The sequence below is a fragment of the Mustela erminea genome, chromosome 2, assembly GCF_009829155.1.
Source record: "Mustela erminea isolate mMusErm1 chromosome 2, mMusErm1.Pri, whole genome shotgun sequence".
Taxonomy (NCBI): domain Eukaryota; kingdom Metazoa; phylum Chordata; class Mammalia; order Carnivora; family Mustelidae; genus Mustela; species Mustela erminea.
Genome location: NC_045615.1, coordinates 52,788,126 through 52,810,105, shown reverse-complemented (window position 1 = coordinate 52,810,105; position 21,980 = coordinate 52,788,126). Strand labels below are relative to the sequence as shown.

The 21,980-nt window shown below is 38.6% G+C and overlaps 1 protein-coding gene across 5 annotated transcripts in view; it reads right to left on the bottom strand.

Annotated features, from left to right (window-relative positions):
• The window catches only part of GRID2 (glutamate ionotropic receptor delta type subunit 2), a 1,491,890-nt gene that overhangs the window by 32,857 nt on the left and 1,437,053 nt on the right, over positions 1-21,980 (bottom strand). For 3 of the 5 annotated variants that reach the window (XM_032332901.1, XM_032332902.1, XM_032332903.1), the window contains exon 15: positions 7,117-7,357. In XM_032332901.1, the coding sequence (XP_032188792.1) occupies positions 7,117-7,357 (241 nt within the window). Of the gene's footprint in view, positions 1-109; positions 4,486-7,116; positions 7,358-21,980 lie in introns of those variants that run through there. The other 2 variants (XM_032332899.1, XM_032332900.1) reach the window with 1 other exon arrangement.

The window sequence follows — 21,980 nt, the reverse complement described above, 5'->3', positions numbered from 1 at the left end:
GCCGTGTGTGACTGCTTAACACAGTGTCTTCCACAAATGGGTTTTGAGTGAACACTAAGAGAATAAAATAATAAATAAATCAACAAATGATAGAATTAAGTCTGTCAAATATAGCAAACTTTATTTCCTGATTTTTCAAGGCTAGGTAAGTCGTTTCAATCCAAGGGAGCTCATATGCTACTTGATGAGACGGTATTTACTACAGTTTGTTGAAATGATATCTATGGCCGTACTTTTTAGTCATTTATTAATATCTGATTACAAAGATTGGAAATAGGATTTGTTTTTAGGAATAAAAACATTCTAGAAAGAAGTCAGTTTTTAGTGAGACCATTATATTTTGTCAGTTATTGAGAGATGTATATAAAGGCATAAATCCTATGTTTACCAGTATGAAAGTTCTTAGCTCTGACTTATTTACTATGCTCATAGTCCCAAATGTGTTTCTCCACTCCAAATTTCTGATTATAAAATACTAATAGTTTGTTATCCGTGTGGCTTGGAAGGTATTAGGTAGGCTAAGTGATCGTCTCATCTTTTTTTTTCCTTTTTAATTGATGAACTGAAGTACCATTTAGCAAGGTCTATTTTTTGAAGTATTTATTCAGTTGACAACCAATCCCAAATTAAAGGAGATAAAAAGAACATAATTATGAAAACAACAAATTGCCTGTATGTAGCTGCATATGCATGAGGGAAGAAAGGAGGTCTTATGATTTTCTAAGGTATGACTGAGTCAAAACCTGTGCATAAGTTCTGATGTGGTTGAAAGTGACAACCAGTTCTCTTAATGATTCACCAAAGGAAAAATTTCAACTTCTGAGTAGAATAAAATTGCATGGATATAAGGTAAATGTCTGGTTTCAAAATAGCAAGGTTGGTGTAAATGGTGTGAACAGGTCAACGATAGGCTAAAGGAAGTAGCACTAGAGAGAAGCAGAGAGAAGCAGGATCTGGCCTGAGGTCTGCCCCACGCTCTGACATTGGGGAAGTAGCCTGAGAAGTTGATTCACGTGCTGTACTTGGCCGCAGACAGGAGGGAAGGTTCCTAGAGATTTGCAGCCTAGGCTTGGGGAGGGGGCTGGGAGGAGGCATTGTCCCTGAGCCATCCCTGCATTTAAACCCATGAGGACCTGTGGATATGACTGAAGCATGGCTGTTAGATAATAATAATAATTAAGAAGGACCCAGTTTTAAGTCTTAGATTGTCAAACATCTGGGCAAGCATCTTATAGTCTCTTCTTTGCAAAACCAGAGAGAGAGTCTAGATCTATATAGTTCCTCATATTTCCAACATCTAAAAAAAAATCACTTTTAATAGAATTTTAGAGCAGCAAAGATTTTAATCTAATTAAATATATTTTCAGATATATATTCACTGAGTGAGTTAAATGCTAGACAAAAATATTGTTGCTCAAATGAGGAAAATAACACTGTATTAGAAATAATTTTGAAGTCATTAATTTTCAAATTAATAGATTCAACATGACAAATATTTCCCTAATAACAAAACAATCATTAATACATAAATTCTAAGTTTAAATACCCTTAATTTTCTTCCTTCCTTTCTTTCTCTTTCTTTCTTTTCCTTCCTTCCTCCCTTCCTTTGATGTAACAAACCATCACCCTTTTATCCTTATCATGGTTGCATTGTTTAAATGAATCAGGATAACTCTCTCCCAAAAAAAGTGCTCCCAGAGACATCACAAATAGAAATATATGTGAAGAAAAACAAATATATTGTTGGTTCCAGTTGTTTCAAAGAGCAGAAAGGCATTCTTTCATTGGTTTAAGACACACACAGTACTGTTTTTAGAGAGCCACTCCTTTTGGCATAGTTCTGCTAGTAAAACGTCATGTGTTTCATGCTTTACTTAACTCAAGATAAATTTTTAGAAAAATTCAGTTCGTTCTGTGAGAGAGTAAGCACTGTCAGATTTTATAGTTAAGACTTCAATGGTATGAGAGCAAGTTTAGAAAACATTTTTATTAGACAAATTATTTAGACAAATTATACACAGAAAGCTCTGCCACTCATAACTGAGGCCTCCAAAAAGTGTTTTGTGTATTTGTATAATAGGCAATACATCAAAATAGGCCTATTTTAAATATTGTACATGGTTAACAGTTTGTTGATAGCTAAAATCACGGCAACATCTGGTATGTCCCTATATAGCTTGTTGTAAAGAATTTTTTTTTTGTTTTGTTTTAAAATCAGAGTTGTGAATGAGATCATGAGTGTTACAAGGGAAAACAAGTCGTGCATGCACTTAGGTACTTGTTACCCTGGAAACAAAATGGTTTTTGTATGATAAGAAAATTTCTGCCTTACACAGTAGACAATATTTGAAGATTTAGTACAAAAACAGTGACAGTACAAGATGCTCCCCAGAACAGAATTAGCATCAAAATATAATATACCTTAAGAATATACCTTTTAATTTCTCCTAAAGCAAATCACATAGGTTGATTCCTATATCAATCCTAGCTACGGAATGAATTAGATTAAAATAAGTGTATGGCTGCGTGAAAACACAGGATAAGTTCTTGCTTCCTACTTACCACATTTTAATGTAAGGGTTACAAACAAAGTTCATTCTCTATTTCTAATAGGTAAGAATGCTACTTTAAAAGGGTTGTGCACAAAGAGCCACCGTGTTTGCTGTCACCCTCCTATACACTTGGCACGAATGTAAAAAATACATAACTCCTCCAAATAGAACTGAATAAAAAGGTGGGGAGGGTTAAGTCAAGAGCCCAGTACGGTCATAACATTTTCTTCTTTAGGGTAATGTAGGACAGTAATTAAGGCCACATCAATATTTCTTAAGGGCTCCCACCTCTCCCCAACTACAGTTGTATCGATTGGCTTTCTGCTTTGGAAGAGAATTTATTAACCTTCAGCGATCTACGTTTCAACTCTTCTAGGGCTCACTCTATGTGCTGCTGTGGACGTGGTCCGGCTGATAGCATTTTCCACTTAGATAATTCATTAAAAGTAAAATTATCAAGGTTAGCTTTATACACTGCTGAGTAACAAATGCAAAACCTACTCAAAGGAGTTACATCTAGGAACAAATATTAAATCGCCCTGGATGTTTTAATAACAAAAGTATAAAATATTCTCTGTTGGCAAACGATGCGAGTCAGAAGAACATTAAAGCAACCTGCCTTTTCTAACTGAAAAGACCCCCTGCCCTATACATAGTTCCTGTATACAATGCTTTTTTTTTTTTTTAAACTAAAGCTTTATTAAATGAATTGCAATAGCAATGGCCGCCCTTCAATATATATACACATTATATAAGTGCATATATATGTATATATAGATGAGATACTAATTTATTTAACACAATAGAGGCTTCTGCCATATGATAAAGTTTACTGTACATAAGAAAAAACTTTTAATACTGTACAATCACATAAAGGTCATATGCACTGTTGCAGTGCGAGAGTAGTTTTAACTGTAGTCTTGACTGGCATATTAATGGCTTTTTTTGTAATCCTACAAAATTGCATTCTCATATTATGTGGCCTGAATGGTCTTGAAGTTATCTTATAAACACTGCAGGGGTTGCCTTTGGTCCACAGTTAAAGGACACTCAACAGCAGTGGAGCGCTGTATGGATGCAGCAGAAGAATGTAAAAAGACTGAAGTTATTGCAATTATAGTTTTAAAAATAGAGAAATGTTATGTAAGAGGCCTTTATGTAAAATTAATCCTGCATATACTTTTAGTATACTCAGTGCACATTTCCTATACTTGAAGTACAGTATATGAAAAGCGGACTAATAGGATCCTAGTACACTATATTCTGGGGGAACAAGTTGAGTAATGAAAAAAAGTGGAGGGACATGTACAGAAAGAAAGGGAAAAAGAGAAAGAAATAGAAGAGAGAGAGAGAGAAGAGGGAGAAGGAGGAGAGAAGAAACTAGAATTGTTACTAATAATCCTGATTTTTTTTTTTTAAATGTTACATCCATGTTAGTCCCACAACATTACAGTTGCTCCTTGCACAGGGAGTCCTACGAAAGAAACAGTGAAGAGATTTTGATGGATGCTCATATGGAGGTGCCTCGGTCTGGGTCATTACCCAGATTGAGCCCCAGGGTAGGAGTTGGTTGATAAGGAATAGATGACATTGTTTTTATAGGACTCCTGAAAAAGCCCCCATTAGGTGCCCTGTGCCTAAAAGGGCCAGTTCGGTGCTCGGGCACGTTGCCAAAGGCGAAACCAGAGGCAGCTTTAGCTGATAGTGTGCGGCTAAGAGTCTGGATCTGCTCTGGGATAAAGGTTGTTGTGGTGATATGAGTGTTCCTGAAATCACTGATTTGCTCCAGTGCTTGTCGTGTTGGCAAAGTGTCAATGTCCAGAGGGGTCAAGTCAATTGACGAGGTGGAAAACTGTTTATGGGGGCTGTCGTCATCTGTGCACAAGCTATTTACACGTCTATGGAGGTGCTCCAGGTCAATTTCCTTGTCATCCTGGAGATGAAGAAAAAGAAGATAAGGTTCTCATCAGTACTAGCTTCCATGGTTAAAAAAAAAAAAAAAAAAAGTAGTTCAGCAAACATGATAGGTAATCAACTGAACTTTGGGATTTATGCATTTAACAAATCTCTATTGAGCACCTAGTATGAGCCAGGCATTGTACTAGGTTCTGGGGGTACAAATATGACTTTGAAATAAGGTTTTCTATAATAAATATTTTTCTTGCACAAAAAGTTCTCTACATGTCACATGCAACTACAAAAATAGGAGAGCGATTGCCTTCTCTGAGATCAGGGACAGACCTAGGCAAAGCTGTACAAATAAAAAATATGGTTTTAACTTGCTCCCCCTCCACACCTCTTCTTTCCATGTGCTTCCTCCTTTTTCAAGGTGTCTCCCTCCAAGTTGGGTTTCTGTTCTTCTCTGTTATTCCCTCCCTAACCTTAACTTTCCATTCTTGGTGGTAAGTGATAACGATATGCTAGTTCACACTGAAGTGTTAGTGACTGTTAAAGGGTTATTTCTCTTCAGGCCAGAGAGATGTGAGATTATTCAGAAAGAGCAACATTCAACACAAGAGAATCCATTTCTAATTGAGGGATGTCATTACACTCAAGTTATTTAGTACCTGAATGAGGCAATATTGTGAGGTCAGTGAGACCTTCAGAGACCTCTTCGAGTCATGACCTGCGAATGACAGCTTTGGTCTAGGGCCAGGTTTATGCTAAATGGCCTCTAAATCAAAGATGCTTTGAGCTATGCTAATGGAGTCTTAGTAAGAAGGGACTTAATAAAGGAAAAGGAAGAGAAATCTCAGATTTCTGGTGTTGAAACCAATTCATAAATCCTTAGGATTTTCACTTAAAGTGAGCATTAAAGCCCAATGTTTGAAAAATAAAACTGGCAAGAAAAAAATTGTCTCTTATCAGTCATGTTTATAGCCAAGTTCAATAAATTAAATTCATGAGGATTTAAAAATACCTATTAATCATAAGAAGAGAAAATATTTATTCATAGATCTGGATTAGCTGTCATGAGTTAGAATGGAGTATGTATTTTTTTCATTGTGCTATTATAGTGCTCCTCAGTGAAAAATATTTTGATGTGCATCACTGTTTTTCCTTTTCCTTTCTCATTTTAAAATCCAATAAAAAATATCCATTAATGCAATATTATCACTGAGACTTTAGAGGGTTGAGAGATATAATTTTATGGTTCCCACAGCAACTGTAATGTACTCATCCATCAACAGATATAATAATGCAAAATTTTATTATCATATATAGTAATTCAAAATATAAGGAGCTTGGGGAGTCCTTAATTTCCAGATTTTTGAGAATATGAAATCTCAGCTATAATGTTGCACTAATGTGGTCTTTTGCATTGAATCACTGTGAATAGAGAACCCAGAAGCTTATTCCATAAAGAAAACACCACAATGAAACCTACTTTTTAGTTCATACTCCGCTAATTTAGAATATATGATCATTCAAATAGGTAAGAAGCTAAGTTTTATCTTTGGTAAGCCAAGCTTTTCCTATATACGCTGCTGATCAATTTTGCATACAAGGCAGTAGAAAGGAATTCTCAGATTACTTTAGAAAAAAATCTGTTTAAAAGAATATAAACTTGTAAAAATTCATATGAATGTGAGAAGTCGTTTTTATTTGTGCATTAAAACAGATCTTCTCAGGATTTGCTCTAACCATCAGTTAGCCAAGGTCTAGTTACAGAAAGTTTCAAACTGTCCTTTGAAACTATCCAGCAGATCAAATCACACAACAAATTTAGGTCGTTTTCCATTTCAATTTGTGAAACTTTAGTGAATGAATATGATTTCATTATTAAAAATTTTTTTTCACCTTTTTGGTCCAGTAGAAAAAAGATAAGTTAAAAGCAATTAATTTTAACTTCATATTTTCTCTGCTAATTTGTAAATTCCATGATTTTTGATGAAAACAAGGCACATGCTACTTTCAAAGAGATATTATGTGTAACTCTGCAATTATTCTTCCAGACCTCTGAAAAAATTTTAATTTTATTTTATTAAAAATTTAATCCTGGATGATTCTACTCTATGGATTTATTAAGCTTAGAGCTATCAAGGAACGAAACACATACAATCCCTTCTATAGGTCTACATACAGATAGAGGGAAGGAGCCACTGGGGGTAAAGAGACAAATTCTGATTATTTTCCTATGGCATTGTATAGTCTAGACTGAATCTTAGAGATACAAGTAATTTACCTGTAAGTTAAGCAACTTATTGAAATAAGATGACAAGCATCTTTGTGGACTGGAATTCAAGGGAATCACTCTTTAAGAAAATCGCTGAATGAAAGTCTATCCTGAGATTTGGCAGAATTTTAAAGCCCTTGATGGCACATGAAATGAGTCTTTTCAAACACTGCAAGTCTCTTCTTCATTTATCTGGGATGTCCTAAAATGGTCATCGGTATTGGCATTATTGATTTTTGTATTTCATCAATAATTCATTTTCAATATTCCAGGTAAGAAGAAACAAGGACCACCCCCAACCCATTATCCCCTTCCTGGTGATTACCCTCCCTGGAAAGACCACCCACTTGTTGGCTCCACTGAGCCCGGAAGCGCTCAATCAAGTACCTCTTTCGATGGGACCCGGGAGCCTTTCCTCTTGTTCCACCACGTCTCCAGCATGGCTATAAAGCAGGAGAGGACAATTCCAGCCGCCAGGATACAAAAGACTCCTGCAAAGCTCTTTATGTCCAGGGCACCTCCTTTCTGCTTTGTGTCCACTGAGGAGTACAGGTCACACTGGCCATTCTTGGGCCACCATTTGTGCTTCAGGATGTCCATGTCACCATTCTGCTGAAGCTCCAGGATCCTTGGGAAAAAGGACACAGCCGTGTGTTAGTGCAGACTTCGTTATTGCCTTGGCCCACAACACAACCATTTATAATCCCACCGCTGAAGGATGGCGGCTGTCAAGGGGAAATGAACGGACAGATTTAGCCTGCAGAGGGACTGACGGGACCCTGAAAACGTTACTGCTCCGACTTTAGAGACAGAGGCGTGCCGCAGGCTGTCCTCTCCCCCTTCTGTACCCTCTCTCGCTCCCTCCTTCCTTCCTGTTCTTCTTTTTAATTTTTTTGATTTTATTCTATAATTCTAAATATCCATACCCCCTCTGCCCCCCGCTTTGTTGCAATGTGTTTTGACAATTACATTTCAGAGGCACTGGTTTTATGGGACTTCAAGCTGCTACAGTTCTGTGTTCCCTCCCTCCATGCAGAAGGACGCTCTGGATCTTAACGCTTTTATGAGGAACGCTTTGCTGCTTAGAGCGAGATGCTGGCAGAATGTCGCCCAGCATATGTTACGCACAAAGAAATTCAATTAAAAAGTCTTCTATTATTTAACACAGTGTGGGAGAAAGCCCTGGGACAAGTTTGAAGTTGATAAAATACATCATTTTTGGTTTTTCACACAACTGATGTAGTTTCCCTTTCAATGCCAAAGGGGAAAATAATCTTACCTTGGAGAACAAGAAGAAAAGTTGACCAGAGGCTTTTAGAAGTAGTTAAATTCAAGTCAGAAATACCCTTCTTTGTCTCCTTTTTATCCCCCTGAGTCTGGGGCCAGCTGTAAAGCTGCAGCTTTTTTAAAGTGTGATTTTTCATAGAGGTTTTTTTTTTTTTTTTAAAGATTTTATTTATTTATTTGACAGACAGAGACCACAAGTAGGCAGAGAGGCAGGCAGAGAGAGAGAGAGAGGAGGAAGCAGCAGGCTCTCTGCTGAGCAGAGAGCCCGATGCAGGGCTCGATCCCAGGACCCTGGGATCATGACCTGAGCCGAAGGCAGAGGCCTCAACCCACTGAGCCACCCAGGTTCCCCTCATAGAGGTTTTATTCTCATTTCCAAATACTCTTTAGGCTTTACCCTAGAGCAGCCTACCTCTGGCCCTCCCCTAGGTATGTCTCCCTCACAGGGTGAGAATGGCCAAGGCCAAGGTCATGAACTTGTCCAGAGTGTGCACCGTCCTCAGGGGTTCCTAGGATTTCCCACCCATTTCCCACCTAAATGGTCAGAGAGCTCTGTCAGGACCTGGGAAAATTTATCCCACACATTTCTTCCTGAGGGCAGATCTCCCAGCCGCAAAGCCATTGCAGGTGTCTAGAGTGATGTTCAGAGAGTGTGGACTCAGTTCAGATGTACGAGCTCAGGCGTGTACATCTTCGTGTAGGTGATCCTTCACTGTGCAGGACAGAGCTGGAGGTGGAAGCAAGGGGGGCAGGGACCGTCTCGCTGGGCTACCAGGTAAGTGCAATCCTCCAAGCTTGTCACAAATTAGAAACTCAGACCTGACCTCCTATGGGCATGAAGGTATATTTGTCAAGATAAGAGGACTGAACATATTTTATCAAAGAGTTTTTAGCTCGACTTATAATTTGCCCATAGCCTTCGGATATATGGACTTCTACTTCTCCTCTTGCCCTAGGTCTTGGCTTATTTGGGAAGACACTGCTTAAAACCTTAGAGAGAAGAACAATGTCTATTCGGAAAAAGTAAATAACTCTTTGGGTGGTGCATTGCCTGTTTACCTGTTTATGTCATCCCTATGTTAAGAATGAGTTAAAAGATAACAGCTAGGCGTGCGGTCAACATTCAACTTGAGTCAGCCAGGAATAAGTCCAGCCCTGAGGGCTGTGAGGGAGAGTTGGTCTCATCCCCAGTGCCTCAGCTGACATCCTAGGATGGACATTGCACTGGAGCTTCCCTTATAACTTGGACTTCTCCTTTCTTATGATTTTGCTCTGTCTAAAGCTCTGTTGCTTCGGAGGGTTGCTCAAGAAATGCAATTAATTAGATTAATTGAATTTACCAAGATGATTATGAATATTGATGGATTATATTTCACCCTTATTCCTGCCTCTTCTCAGAGTTATTTGTATTTCCAGAATTTTTAAAAATTGTGTTCCACAGGACACTAGTTCCTAGAGGAGATTCTGCAAGAAAAGGGTTTTGTGGCATTAACTTTGAGAAACACCCGCTCAGAAATTTACAAAGAAGTCAGCATATTAAAGGCTCTAAGAAGACCTGTGGAAAGGAACACTTGTATGATTTTGTTTAATTCGGCATTTCTCAAAATTACCTAACTTTCCTTCTTTTTTCATTTTTTTCTCCTGTAATAATATATAGTAATAATTCATGGAGCTGGAGTTTTGAAGAATACACTTGAGAAATAGTGCCTTCGTGGGGCACTGGACTGGCTCAGTCAGTAGAGCGTAAGATTCTTGATCTCAGGATCATGAGTGTGAGCCCCACACCAGGCACTGAGCTCACTAAGTACATACATATGTATATAGATACAGAAATAGTAGGAACATCTACTCATGGAAACCAGCAGCACTGCATTACATATTACACACATCTGTAATCTTTAATCGCAGCATCAAGGTTGCTTGCTTGGCTTATCTGCAAATACATTCAAGTCATGTTGGCTAACCCATTAGCTATTTGCATACCTAAAGGCGCTGGGGAATCAGAACACCATTGAATACCTTGAAGGGAAAATTTAGTCATCTTGAAAAAAATAATATTCTTGGGGTGCCTGGTGGCTCATTTGATTAAGCATCTGCCTTGGGCTTAGACCATGATCCCAGGGTCCTGGGAATGAGCGCCGCATTGGGGGCTCCCTGCTCAGCGGGGAGCCTGCTTCTCCCTCTGCCTCTGACCCTGTTCGAGCTCTCTCTTGCTTTCTTTCTCAAATACACTAAATCTTAAAAAAAGAATATTCTTGAATTTGAGATTATAGGCATACATAGAAATAAAAGGAAACTATAGCAGCATTTGCTTAATGAGAACATACCCAGGCACAAAACGGGCACCCAAGTTTCCAAGCCGGCCTCCTGCTCCCCAAACTATATAGGTCGATGTTTGTAGAAGTGGAAGAGTTTCCCTTCACAACACTTATCACCATTTATAATGATTTGTGGTTCCTTGACTGTCTGTCCCCCTTTCTGGAATGAGGACTCACCATCTTCCATCCTGCCTCACACAGAGCAGGGAAGTATTTATTTTTTGTTCTTTTTCTTTTTTTAAAGATTTTATTTATTTATTTGACAGAGAGAGATCACAAGTAGGCAGAGAAGCAGGCAGAGAGAGAAGAGGAAGCAGGCTCCCGGCTGAGCAGAGAGCCCGATGTGGGGCTTGATCCCAGGACCCTGGGATCATGACCTGAGCCGAAGGCAGAGGCTTAACCCACTGAGCCCCCCAGGCGCCCCAGGAAGTATTTATTGATTGGCTATGTTCAACATGGTTTTTGATGAAAGGATGCTGTCCTCAGATTCTACTTTTTCTTATCGCTGATGCAATTTTCTATCTTATTCCACTCCTTCCTATTAATCTATCCAGTCAATAAATATTTAGAGAGTGGTCTCATGCCGGGTATTGTTTTGGGAAGGAAATTTATGTTAAACCACACTGCACATTCAGCCAAAATGGCCTGAGCAACAGTGTGATACTGTTTCATGTTAATTTATTCTTTCATTCATTCCCATGTTCATTCAGGAACCAGTGATTGCCTACTCTGTCTCCTCAGTGGCATCTGGTGTCACAACGTGTCCTTATCATTTCTATACCTGAAAAATGATTTAAAAAAATTTTTTTTTTATTTTTTCAATTTATTTATTTTCAGAAAAACAGTATTCATTATTTTTTCACCACACCCAGTGCTCCATGCAATCCGTGCCCTCTATAATACCCACCACCTGGTACCCCAACCTCCCACACCCCCGCCACTTCAAACCCCTCAGATTGTTTTTCAGAGTCCATAGTCTCTCATGATTCACCTCCCCTTCCAATTTACCACAACTCCCTTCTCCCCTCTAACACCCCTTGTCCTCCATGATATTTGTTATGCTCCACAAATAAGTGAAACCATATGATAATTGACTCTCTCTGCTTGATGAAAAAATGTTCACCATCATTAGCCCTCAGGGTGATTCAAATTAAAACCACATTGAGATATCACCTTACACCAGTTAGAATGATTTGGTTTTAAAAATGATCATTGAGGTATACACACATACTCTATGACACCCATTTTGATGCTAATAGGAGTAAAAGGCCTTAAATCCAAAGAATTCATTTAATTGTGGAACTTTTAGGTTCAGCAAGCTGGGGGGTAGGAGTTGCTGTGGGGGAAGAGTGAGCAGACTTCTCTATTTGTCCTCACACCACAAAGATGTCTTAATGTATGGTCGACCTCAGAAAGCACAGAGGCATTACACGGACACCCCATTTTGGAGGACAGGCAGAACAACTAGATTGTAGGATCTCTCAATCAAGCTGTGAGTAGCCCACAACAGAGTCTAGGAATACAGGGTTGGTGGTATAGAAATGTTGGAAGGGAATGAAAATATTTTCTAAGCTCAGAGTTCTGCCGTAAATTTTTGCTGCAGAATTTAATGCTCCTGGAAATTCCATTAGAAAAGTGTCACTACACTCTCCCTTTTGCCTTTTAACAAAAACCTATTTAAGTACAAGATAAAGGAAGCTTAGCAAAATCTAATGCACTGCCTTAAAGACAAATTGGATGAGCCCTTATATAATAAATGAAGATATAATATATTTCAAATGTTCAAAAGCACTGGCATCTTTAAATGAAACTTGAATCATACCTAAAGGAAAGTTCTGTATTTTAATTATGAGCATCACTGATGCGAGTGTGTGTGTGTATGTATAACTTTGCAAGAATCTAGTTGCACAGTTCTTAATGTGTGCAGGTTTTTAGTTCCGTGGAATGATTGTTTTTGCTGTATTTACAATTTCCACTAGATGGCAGTCTTTGCTCACAGAGAACAATGTATTTCTGCCATGACGGCAAAGTGGTGGGTCTGAAAGGTGTCAAGTATAAACTTCTCAGAGCTGTAACTATTAGAAAGGAAGTTGGACATTAGGCCTTGGTGAACAATTAGATGAATGAAAACTCTTCTTGGAATGTAGTCAGAAAAATTCCTGCCATTTTCACTCCAGAGTGCTGAGAGCCATACTTTAGCACTTTTGAGAGTCGTTGTGGTGAAAATTCATGAAGCCGAAAACAAAAGCACCTTGATCATTACTTGCCGCTTTGTAGGCTACAACAACTTGAAAGCTAGAATTATTATAATCAGGGTGTGTGACAACCATTCTTTCTTTGGACCTGTTCTGGTACATATTTCTTAATGGAGAGTTATATTCCCAGAGGAATCAGTAAATGATTGATTCACTGACAAGAACATTGCATTTCCTTTTTCTGTCCAAAAGTATTAAAACATTTGTCATCCCATTGAACACAAAAACCTTAGCAGTCCATAAAAGCTAACTTCAATTTGAAAATGGCTAATAGATCAATTCTGCATGCATTGAATTCTTTATTGATATAAATGAGCAAATTTCAGGGGAAGTGAGTAGGGAAGCAGAAGAGCCTTCTTTCATATTCAAATAAAAATATTCAACAAGTTTGAGGTGTTCATCTTGAAAAGCTTTTTACTTACTTTGAAGACAAAACAACCTCATTCATGTGTGAGAATTACTCTAATTATTGATCATTTACTATTCTTAATTGCTGCTCTGGAAATTGATTTTCAAATTAATTTATAACAAAACAGGTTGCTGAAAGATGAATGCAAATTTCTGATCCCACTTAGGCAACTTTGATTTTGCCTTTAAATACTAATGTAGTCTATAGATTCTTTTCTAATTTTCTTTCTTTCTTTTTTTTCTTTAAATTTATTTGACAGAGAAAGAGATCACAAGTAGGCAGAGAGGCAGGCAGAGAGAGAGGGGGAAGCAGGCTCCCCGCTGAGCAAGGAGCCTGATGTGGGGCTTGATGTGGGCCTTGGTCCCATGACCCTGAGATCATGACCTGAGCCGAAGGCAGAGGCTTAACCCACTGAGCCACCCAGATGCCCCTCTTTTCTAATTTTCTTACCCACAGGTAAATCTCTGCTGAACTGTAAAAACAATACTGGTTAGCTGAGAAAAATGACACCTGACTTTTTGATTGTTTCTTCTGGGAACAAATCTAGAGGTAATCAGAGGGTTTAAACACTTAAGTACAGAAATTTTTGTTTTCGGACCATGTATGTAGGAGCTCCTGTGACACTTTCTGCAGTTGGAGTTCTTCCCACACATTCACAGAAGCATCAACTACTAAATGGAAATGACAGAAGACATCATCAAATTTCTCCACTCCCCCCTCCACTCATTCTATGGAGGAGAAACGGAATCATAAAGGACAATAATTGCCCCAAATTATCCCATTCAACCCACAAAAAATAATTTATATATCACACTGGGGTAGCGTGAGCTGAAAGTCAGGGGGCTCCAGCCACCCCTGGCTCTGCTTCGGCTGTTTTGAAGGCTGAAGGGATCAATATTTTAGTGGTATTCTAGTACCTCATCTAAGATACATCTGTTGGGAAGTGCTGTTGTAGAGACAAGATGACTTTTTTAGTGACTAACAGTAAATTCTCACGTTAGGGCTAGAGTTCAGTCTGTCTTCCAACACATTCCCCTGTTACCCTACATAACCTCTAATATGTAACTATTTAGAGAAAAGCTCTCTCTTTTAGTTTCACAGATTTGTTAGACTCTGAGTAAAACTGTTATCAATAGGTTTCTTCTAAACCAAACAATGTAATTGTAGAGTGATTGCAAATTTATTCATACAACAATTTGGGTGTGCAAAGAAAATGTACTTTTTCTCCATAACTTAATTGATCTTCCTCAGGAAGACTGGGCCCGCTGAGCGGTGGGAACAAAACTAAAATTAGCTCAATATGATTTAAAATTTAATCTGATCTAATAATTCAACATGTCTCTAGCTTTAGCTCAAGAACTACTCAAGACTTTCGATTCCTTGCCTTTTCCTTGCTTTTTTCCAAGATGGCATCAGAATTTATAAAGGGTATTATACCCCCTACACTGGAGTAGGGGGATATAAGGGGGCCTGTGGGGAAGGAGCTGCTGGCTTCTTGCTGGTCCTTGGATGGCTCTGGCAGCTCTCCTTTTATGTGTGCTGGGTTCAGCCCTTAGATACTGATTGGTGACTATTGCTAAAGTGGGCGGAGGATTTAAGTCCCTAACGTTGGCTAACGTCTTTCTCTGTTCCCTTACGGCTTGTGGGCTCCTCTCTGTTGACCTCTGGGGCACTGTATGTCTTTCTCCGCTTCTGCCATTTTCTTCATCCAGCCCCTGACTGTTTCTCCGCCTTCAGGTACTACTGTGTTGCCACCTTGTCACACTCAATGCAGAGGGCTCCAAAAGCTGTCCAGGTGCCTTAACTCAGCGTTCACACCTCATGGGAGCCAGAGAGGCCTGGGTCCAAAGATGGAGCCCTTGCTTTTTCCTGACTGGGCAGCTCTGACTTCTCACCATCCCAGGTCTTCTCTCCTGGGACAGAGCTTGGTGTGCCCACAGAACTCCCCTCAGAGACCTTAATGGTAAGGGAGGTATCACCCCTCTACCCTGCGTGTGCATTCTGTTCTACCCAACGCACCTCACCCTTTCCCACCCTCTGCCCCCTGATGGAAACCTCTGGCCAGAAAGAGGCACAGCCTTCCTTTTTGTCTCCCAGAGGCCTTCTTGGTCTATCACAGTAGAAGGGAATTTTAGCTACAAAATGACAGAAACTCTATGGTCTGAGACCTCCAGGCAGTTCTTCAACCTGAAAGTCCTGAGTCAGTTTGACACTGAGATTGGCAAGGATGAAAAACATCATTTTAACATCTCGAAAACATTGATCTGATCTGTTACAAGCTTATGAGTTACATGTAACCCAAATTAAAAAGATATTTAGGATAGAGTCTCCTCACTTATTAATGTGTAATGTTACTTAAAGCTGAGAAGGAAATTTGGGAATAACTGAAAAAAAAAAAAAGTATTTTTGACACACTGAGTGGATCTGTTTTGGCCCAGAATGCCCACATTATTAAATTCATTTGCTGGGTTCTCACAAAAATTTCCTCTCCATGGTTACTGAGAAAGAATTAATAATAGCATGCAGACAATTTTCAGAAAAATGTCAGCTCAATAGGTTGTTCATTCATTCATCATTTCTTTCATTCCGGGCTTGGGAAATGTAGGTAAACTTGGACTGAGGCAAAAGCACTTATCAAAGCCTCGGATTTAGTATTCAATTAAGCACAGCAGCGCTCTGACTGGCATATCTGATAGCGGGACTTCAACATCAGAGTTGTAAAAGCAAATTATGTTCATTTGCTGTGAATCAGGCATCGGTGGCTTTTCTTTTCCTCAGCAAAATGTCTTAATGATCGGTTAGTAACATTAGATACAACAGCTACTTATTGATTACATATAATACCTCAGTAATACCAAATAACCCCAAATAGACTAACAGAAGCTATTTCCTTTTTTGAAACTGGACTTTTAACTAATTCTTCCGGCTAGTTGAGGCTGATGCCCATTGTTTCAATACAGTCCCCGAAGATTACCCAAGATCTCACAGAGATGAATATGGTATTTCAAACAGGTTTATGAATACCATTTGTTAGGTGAGAGGTTAATGAACATTTTAACTAAGGGCCTGATCGTTGATTCTTACAGGATGTTAAGGTCTCTGTGGCACCTGGTCAGCTGTGCCTTTGTGGTTACAGAAAACAGGTCTGAGCCACATTTGGCCTGCTGGCTAGCTGCTGGCCGGCTCTAGAGCCCCACAGCAAATAACTCTATGAAGTCAACAAGTTTCCATTTCGCTGACAGAGAATTGAAGTTCAGAAGGCTTAAATGACTTGGGCAAAGCTACATCATTAGAAAGCATCGGAGTCTGTTTGAAAACCAGAGATTTTGACTCTTATCCCAGTGCTTTTGAGCTTGTCTTAATAACATATAATAATTAATACGTAGTAATGCCTATTATTAATGTGTGCGCCTTTAAATGAGTACAGTGATCATATGTGGGTTTTGTATTTGATCACACTGAGAACGCATTTGAGGTACACAGCATATATTAACAATGGCAGTATAATAGGTCAAGTGAATTTTGGATTTCCTGGGTTTTCTGATTCTCCTGGAACATACTTCTGGACCTACACTCTGAGACTGGGACCGCCTATATGCCAAAGGACTGCCCGCCCTAATTATTTGAGATCAGGTGGTGTTTGTCTTCTGAGATCTTTATTTGCTGAATCATTTTCTAGGTGATGGAAGTTTTATCTTGAAATCGGAGGGATGTGAACAAAGATTATACTAAGAGAAATTTCAGGCAGTGGCTATGATTTACTGAGAATAGGTAAGACAACTGACCGAAGCAGAAGAGGTGGGGTTCCTTTTATTATTTTTTAAAGATTTATTTATTTATTTGAGAGAGAAAGGGAGAGCAGAGTGCACACAAAAGAGAGCACACGTGCGGGCGAGGGGCAGAGGGACTCCTGGCTGAGCAGGGAGCCTGATGTGGGGCTCGATCCCAGGAATCCTGACTTGAGCCAAAATTGAGAATCAGACACTCAACCAACTGATCCCTCCAGACGCCCCAGGGGGGTTTCTTTTAATCAAAAGATATAAAAATGGTTTTAACCAGGTGTGACTAGAAGTGCTATAAACTAACGAGAAGTTTGTTCAGGTTGGTAAAGAATTACTATGGATGTTGTATGAGAATGACAGCATGTTGGTACTGGAAGGGCTCTGGGAGATGAGATCATATTTGACTTCTGTCTAGTGAGGTGAAGTGACCTGCCCCGCTCCCCCTCCAGGGTAGACTCAACAGAACTGGAGTTAATTATACATTTAGTTATTGCTGGAAGACTGTTGTATGTCCTAGACCTGCATAAGAAAGAGAAGTTCCCTGTATTGCTTCAAACCTGATATCTCACCATCAGATTTAAAAAAGATAGTCCAGTAACCCGTTTAATTGGTCGGACCTGCTTTTCTTATTAAGAAAATAGTGTCCATGTCTTTATGTAGAAAGTGATGTCTTCCTAAGACATCCATTTTTCTGTGTATGGGAAATAAACTGTAAACTTTCTCCAGACAATCTATTTCCCAAAGGAAAGGCAATAGTAAATGCATGCAAATGTCACAAAGTTTAGAAGCACTTATCAGAAACACTGCACACCATTTTATTTACTTCTTAAGATAACCTCGTGAGGGAGAATAATATTGATTGATTGATTGATTGATCGCACCACTCCTCCCCCACTCCTTAGTCCTGTAAAGGGCTTTAAAAAGGCTGATGTTATTAAATTCTCATTTTAAAGCTGGGAAGATTGAGGCTAAGAGGTGAAGAAAATTTCCCAAGGCCACAAGGCTGGTAATTGATCAAGTCGGCTCTCAAACCGAGGTCTTCTGGCTTCTGCACTATTTTCTTTTCTCGAATGCATTGTCAAGGTCTTTATTATTCCCTGAAAAAAACCACTATAAATGGATGCTGCCTCTTCAGTTCCTGCTGCTTTATTAACTGAGGATTTGACGACTCAAGTTTCTTGGCTAACAGGTATTCCATTGTATCCATTCACAAATGTAACACTTTGTGTAATACATCCTGATGTCTCCGGAGAGCCCCATGAATATCACATGAGTTCATTAATCTCTGTGCGATTAGAATAAACGTCAGATGAATTCATTACCATGAAGCACTCAGGGGGCTTTGCCAATATTATCAAAACAAGGCAGTGTGTTCAAAATAAGGAAGTGGTGTTTTGAAACCTTATTCTTACCCAACGTAAGTCAACATATTGTGAAGTTTCAATCTCTGTGATGCAAACTTCCATAGTTATCCCAATGAACTTTTTCCTTAGTTTAAACAGTAACCCGTAAAAGGTAAATATTCATTAAATAGCACTTAACTATTTTGAAAGATGTGCAACATTTAAAACAATTTTTAGGTTCAACTGTTGATGAGATTTTCGTTGGCTCTAAAAAAATCATTCGACTTTATAGATGTGTCATTCTTTGACAATGAGCCTGAAACCTGGTATATGGTGCCCATTCAGACTGATCCTTCAGGGTTAGAGTCAGCCCCTTCGATCACAGGTCTTGCGACGCCTAAGAGGGCAAAATCAGCCTCGTTCACAGAGAAGCAATTGCTTGAAAAATCAAATTAGCAACATGATGGATCTCAAGACTTTGGTGACTAGTGAACTTTAATTATTATATATTTTATGTGTTTATGCTGGCAGTAAAAGTCAAGCACTCATTATAGAAATGGCAGACATGATCTTTCATAAAATGAGTGCTGGGCGGCAAATGACTAGATAATCAGGATAATGAAAGCAGGCCAGAAAGATGCTGGAGAGCTGAAAAGACCCTGACGATGGCTCCCACGGAGATGGAGGGCATAATTGCAATTGGAAAGAGAACACTTTTGGTGATCTTTTAAAATGTCAGCTTCATCCTTAAGCTCAGTGTGATATTTGGGTTATAGGGTAAAGAGGAAATATTCCTTCCTTCTTCAGTGAGAAACTGGCAGTGACCATCTCTGCTAACAGTCACTCTTCAGGCAATACGAAATCTTCTTAGGCAGACCTTTCAAACATGTTTATGAAAGAGGGCCATAAAGTCAAACTTTTTTTGCTTAGCGTGTTATACACATTTTATGGCTATTTTATATTTTATGGATATCTTTGAGTCTGACAACTAAACCTTAAAATAAGTGGGATCTTAAAGTTTGTGCTATGGGTAAGTGGATAAATATCATGATAAAGATCTTTGGCACAGCATTAGGAGAGAGAAGATTATGGAGAAGGAAACTTTTGAATGAACAAATATTCTCAGAACATCTGCGTAAGCACTGAACTTTTTATAAGTTGACTAACAGTTTAAATATGCAGAAGGAATTCATTATTCTAAGAGCTGTTAGAGTAGAGGTACTCTACGATGAGAATTTTTAAATGATACAAACATCTCCTGGTTTGGAGGATATATATATCGACATACGTTTAAAAAAAAAACACACAAAAAAACCCCACCTTAGGGTCTATTTGTACTCAAGATGGTGGACAAAGTCAATGTAACCAATTAAAATTCTCTGGCAAGAGTTAGAGCATTGATAATAGTAATAGTACAACTTTAGGAAAGTAATTTTACTACGCTTTACCTATATTTTCATAGATGGACAGTTTAAAGTCCTTTTAAAAAATTATATTCTAACTTTCCAGGTGTATTGTATTACATTTAGTATTATTCTGACTCTGCTGGAAGTATTTCCAATTTTTTAATAAAGAGTGTTAAGACAGTAACATCACATAAACTTTCCTCCAAGTGACTAGACCCATACAAAAACAGTCTGTTCACTGCAGACATTTCAAAAGGTGAATTCATCTTTCTAATTTCTTTCCATTATGAATCTGAACACGCTATAATGTTTCTATAAATGGGGGAGAAAAAAAAAAAACCAGTCGTCTCTTAGATGATTATCTGTAATCGCGTTCCTGTGTAATTCTACGGTAATGTGATTCAATGTCCAGGAAGAGGCCAGGCAATGAAAGGCACTGTGCAAAAGGGTCACCAAACCTTGAATTTGGAACAAGGGACAGGTTAGGACCAACGTTTTGGAGTGCGTGTTGTTACAGCTGCCTCTTAAAGAAACTTACCTGGCTGGAAACTTGATTTTGGACTTGCAGCCTCAGAACTGTGAGAACTAAAGGTCTGTTGCATAGGCCTCCAGTTACTGTGTGATAGTGGCCCACACAGACTCACACACATGGATTGTGAACCATAGGGCATGGAGGCAAGTGTCATGATTTGGGTAGGACTGTCATTTGCGGGTGACTTTCCTGTCCAACAGTTTTCCTGGGATTTCTCTTCTGACCTCCATCTCTCTCTGGATCATGCTTGGGATAGAACTGGTCTGAGACTCAGAACCCAGAGAATTTATGTGTCATCTTCTCCCTCCCAGTAGTTAGGATGTTTTTAAAAACTAGGATATGTACAACTATAAAATTTTCCTTTTTAAGATACCACTTTATAATTTACAAGGTGTTTTACTGTCATTGCTTTACTTTTGTTACACAGTCCACAAATTAAACAAATCAACCTCTTCTTTATCATTTCCTTTAATAAGCCAAGTGTTCATTTATAAACTTCATTAATTTAACTCCTGTGATGTGTAATTTCTATATCTGGGATGTTATAGTCATATTAAGAAAACATTTGCTAATAAAAACTAATTATGCAAATGAGAATGTGGGAGAGATATTTAAACTACTTAAGAAATGAAATTGTTTTCAAGTACTTCACCTATGATAACCTGATACGGCAAACTACTGAAAGCAAAGTGATAAGTCATTATTTAACATGGGATCTCTCAAACCTTTATTTTGAATGCTGATAGTTAGCTTTCCTTTCACTGGTTAGAGCCAGTCTCCATGAAAAGTGTAATATTGTCAGATGTGTAGCATTAGTTTTTAGGCTAATAACAAACACCCACCCTTTGGGCCTTTGTTAATCAGTAGGAACATAAATTTTAAATAGAATACCTGGATTCCTTAAGAAGTTAAAAGAATAAGTCTCACTTGGAATAGAAATATTGGCTGTCCCCCCCCTTTTTTTTTTAATGAAGCAGCAAACTCTGACATAAATGGTTATTTATAAAAAAATTACAAAATGTAGTATAAAGTAGCATTGAGACCTATCTAACTCCATGCAGAAAAGATAATTGATGTGTTACTGCTGTATTTCACCATTTAGTTTTCCCACGCATGGGAGATATGCTGGGAATTAGTCTATTCCATCTTCTTAATGAGACTTATCTATTACCTCAGATAATGTATCTATTTTCTTCACCAGCAGGACTGTGTATTGGAGTGAAGTTTTCAGCAATTATTAGAAAGAAAATTTACCAACAGATATAAAGGGAATAGTCTATCTTTCCACGTGTCTATGTGCCGAGATAAAACGAAACGGAAGGGGTGTGTTGTCGTGAAACAGACATTGACTCCCACAGTTCCTGTGCAAGCCCCTGCGAGCTGCTTGCAATTTTTCTGTGATAATAGCAAGAGAGCTATGCACGGCACTGTTTACTTACTTGATGATAGTATGAGAGGCTTCAGTAACTCAGAGAAGAGGCTTGATAAAAATAGAGTGTCATTTAGTCCTGATAACGACTGTCAGAGAGACTATGTGGCTAGTTTCTTTATTCAGAAATAGGTCTGATGATACCATATGTGGTTATGGACAAAGTGGAGGCATTTGTGAAGCCTGCTATTTCACTACTTTCCCCCAAACTTGACATAATCAGCCTTTCACATCTGTTCCAAATCTTGGTGGATTAGAAATAAAAGCAACCTAGCTAAGTGGGGATCTGAAATATTTGTAAGAACTTTGATGACTACTTGTGGGAGTGCAATTTACCCATGTTTGGATAGCTAGTTATATTTGTCAGTAACTCCATTGCTCAGAATATTGGTAAATTGTAAAGAATCTTTACCTTGCATATGGCAGTGAAGAATAGTGGTTACTACACTCTACTGGTTTCTAGATAAGTAAAAAGGATAAAACCCTCTGA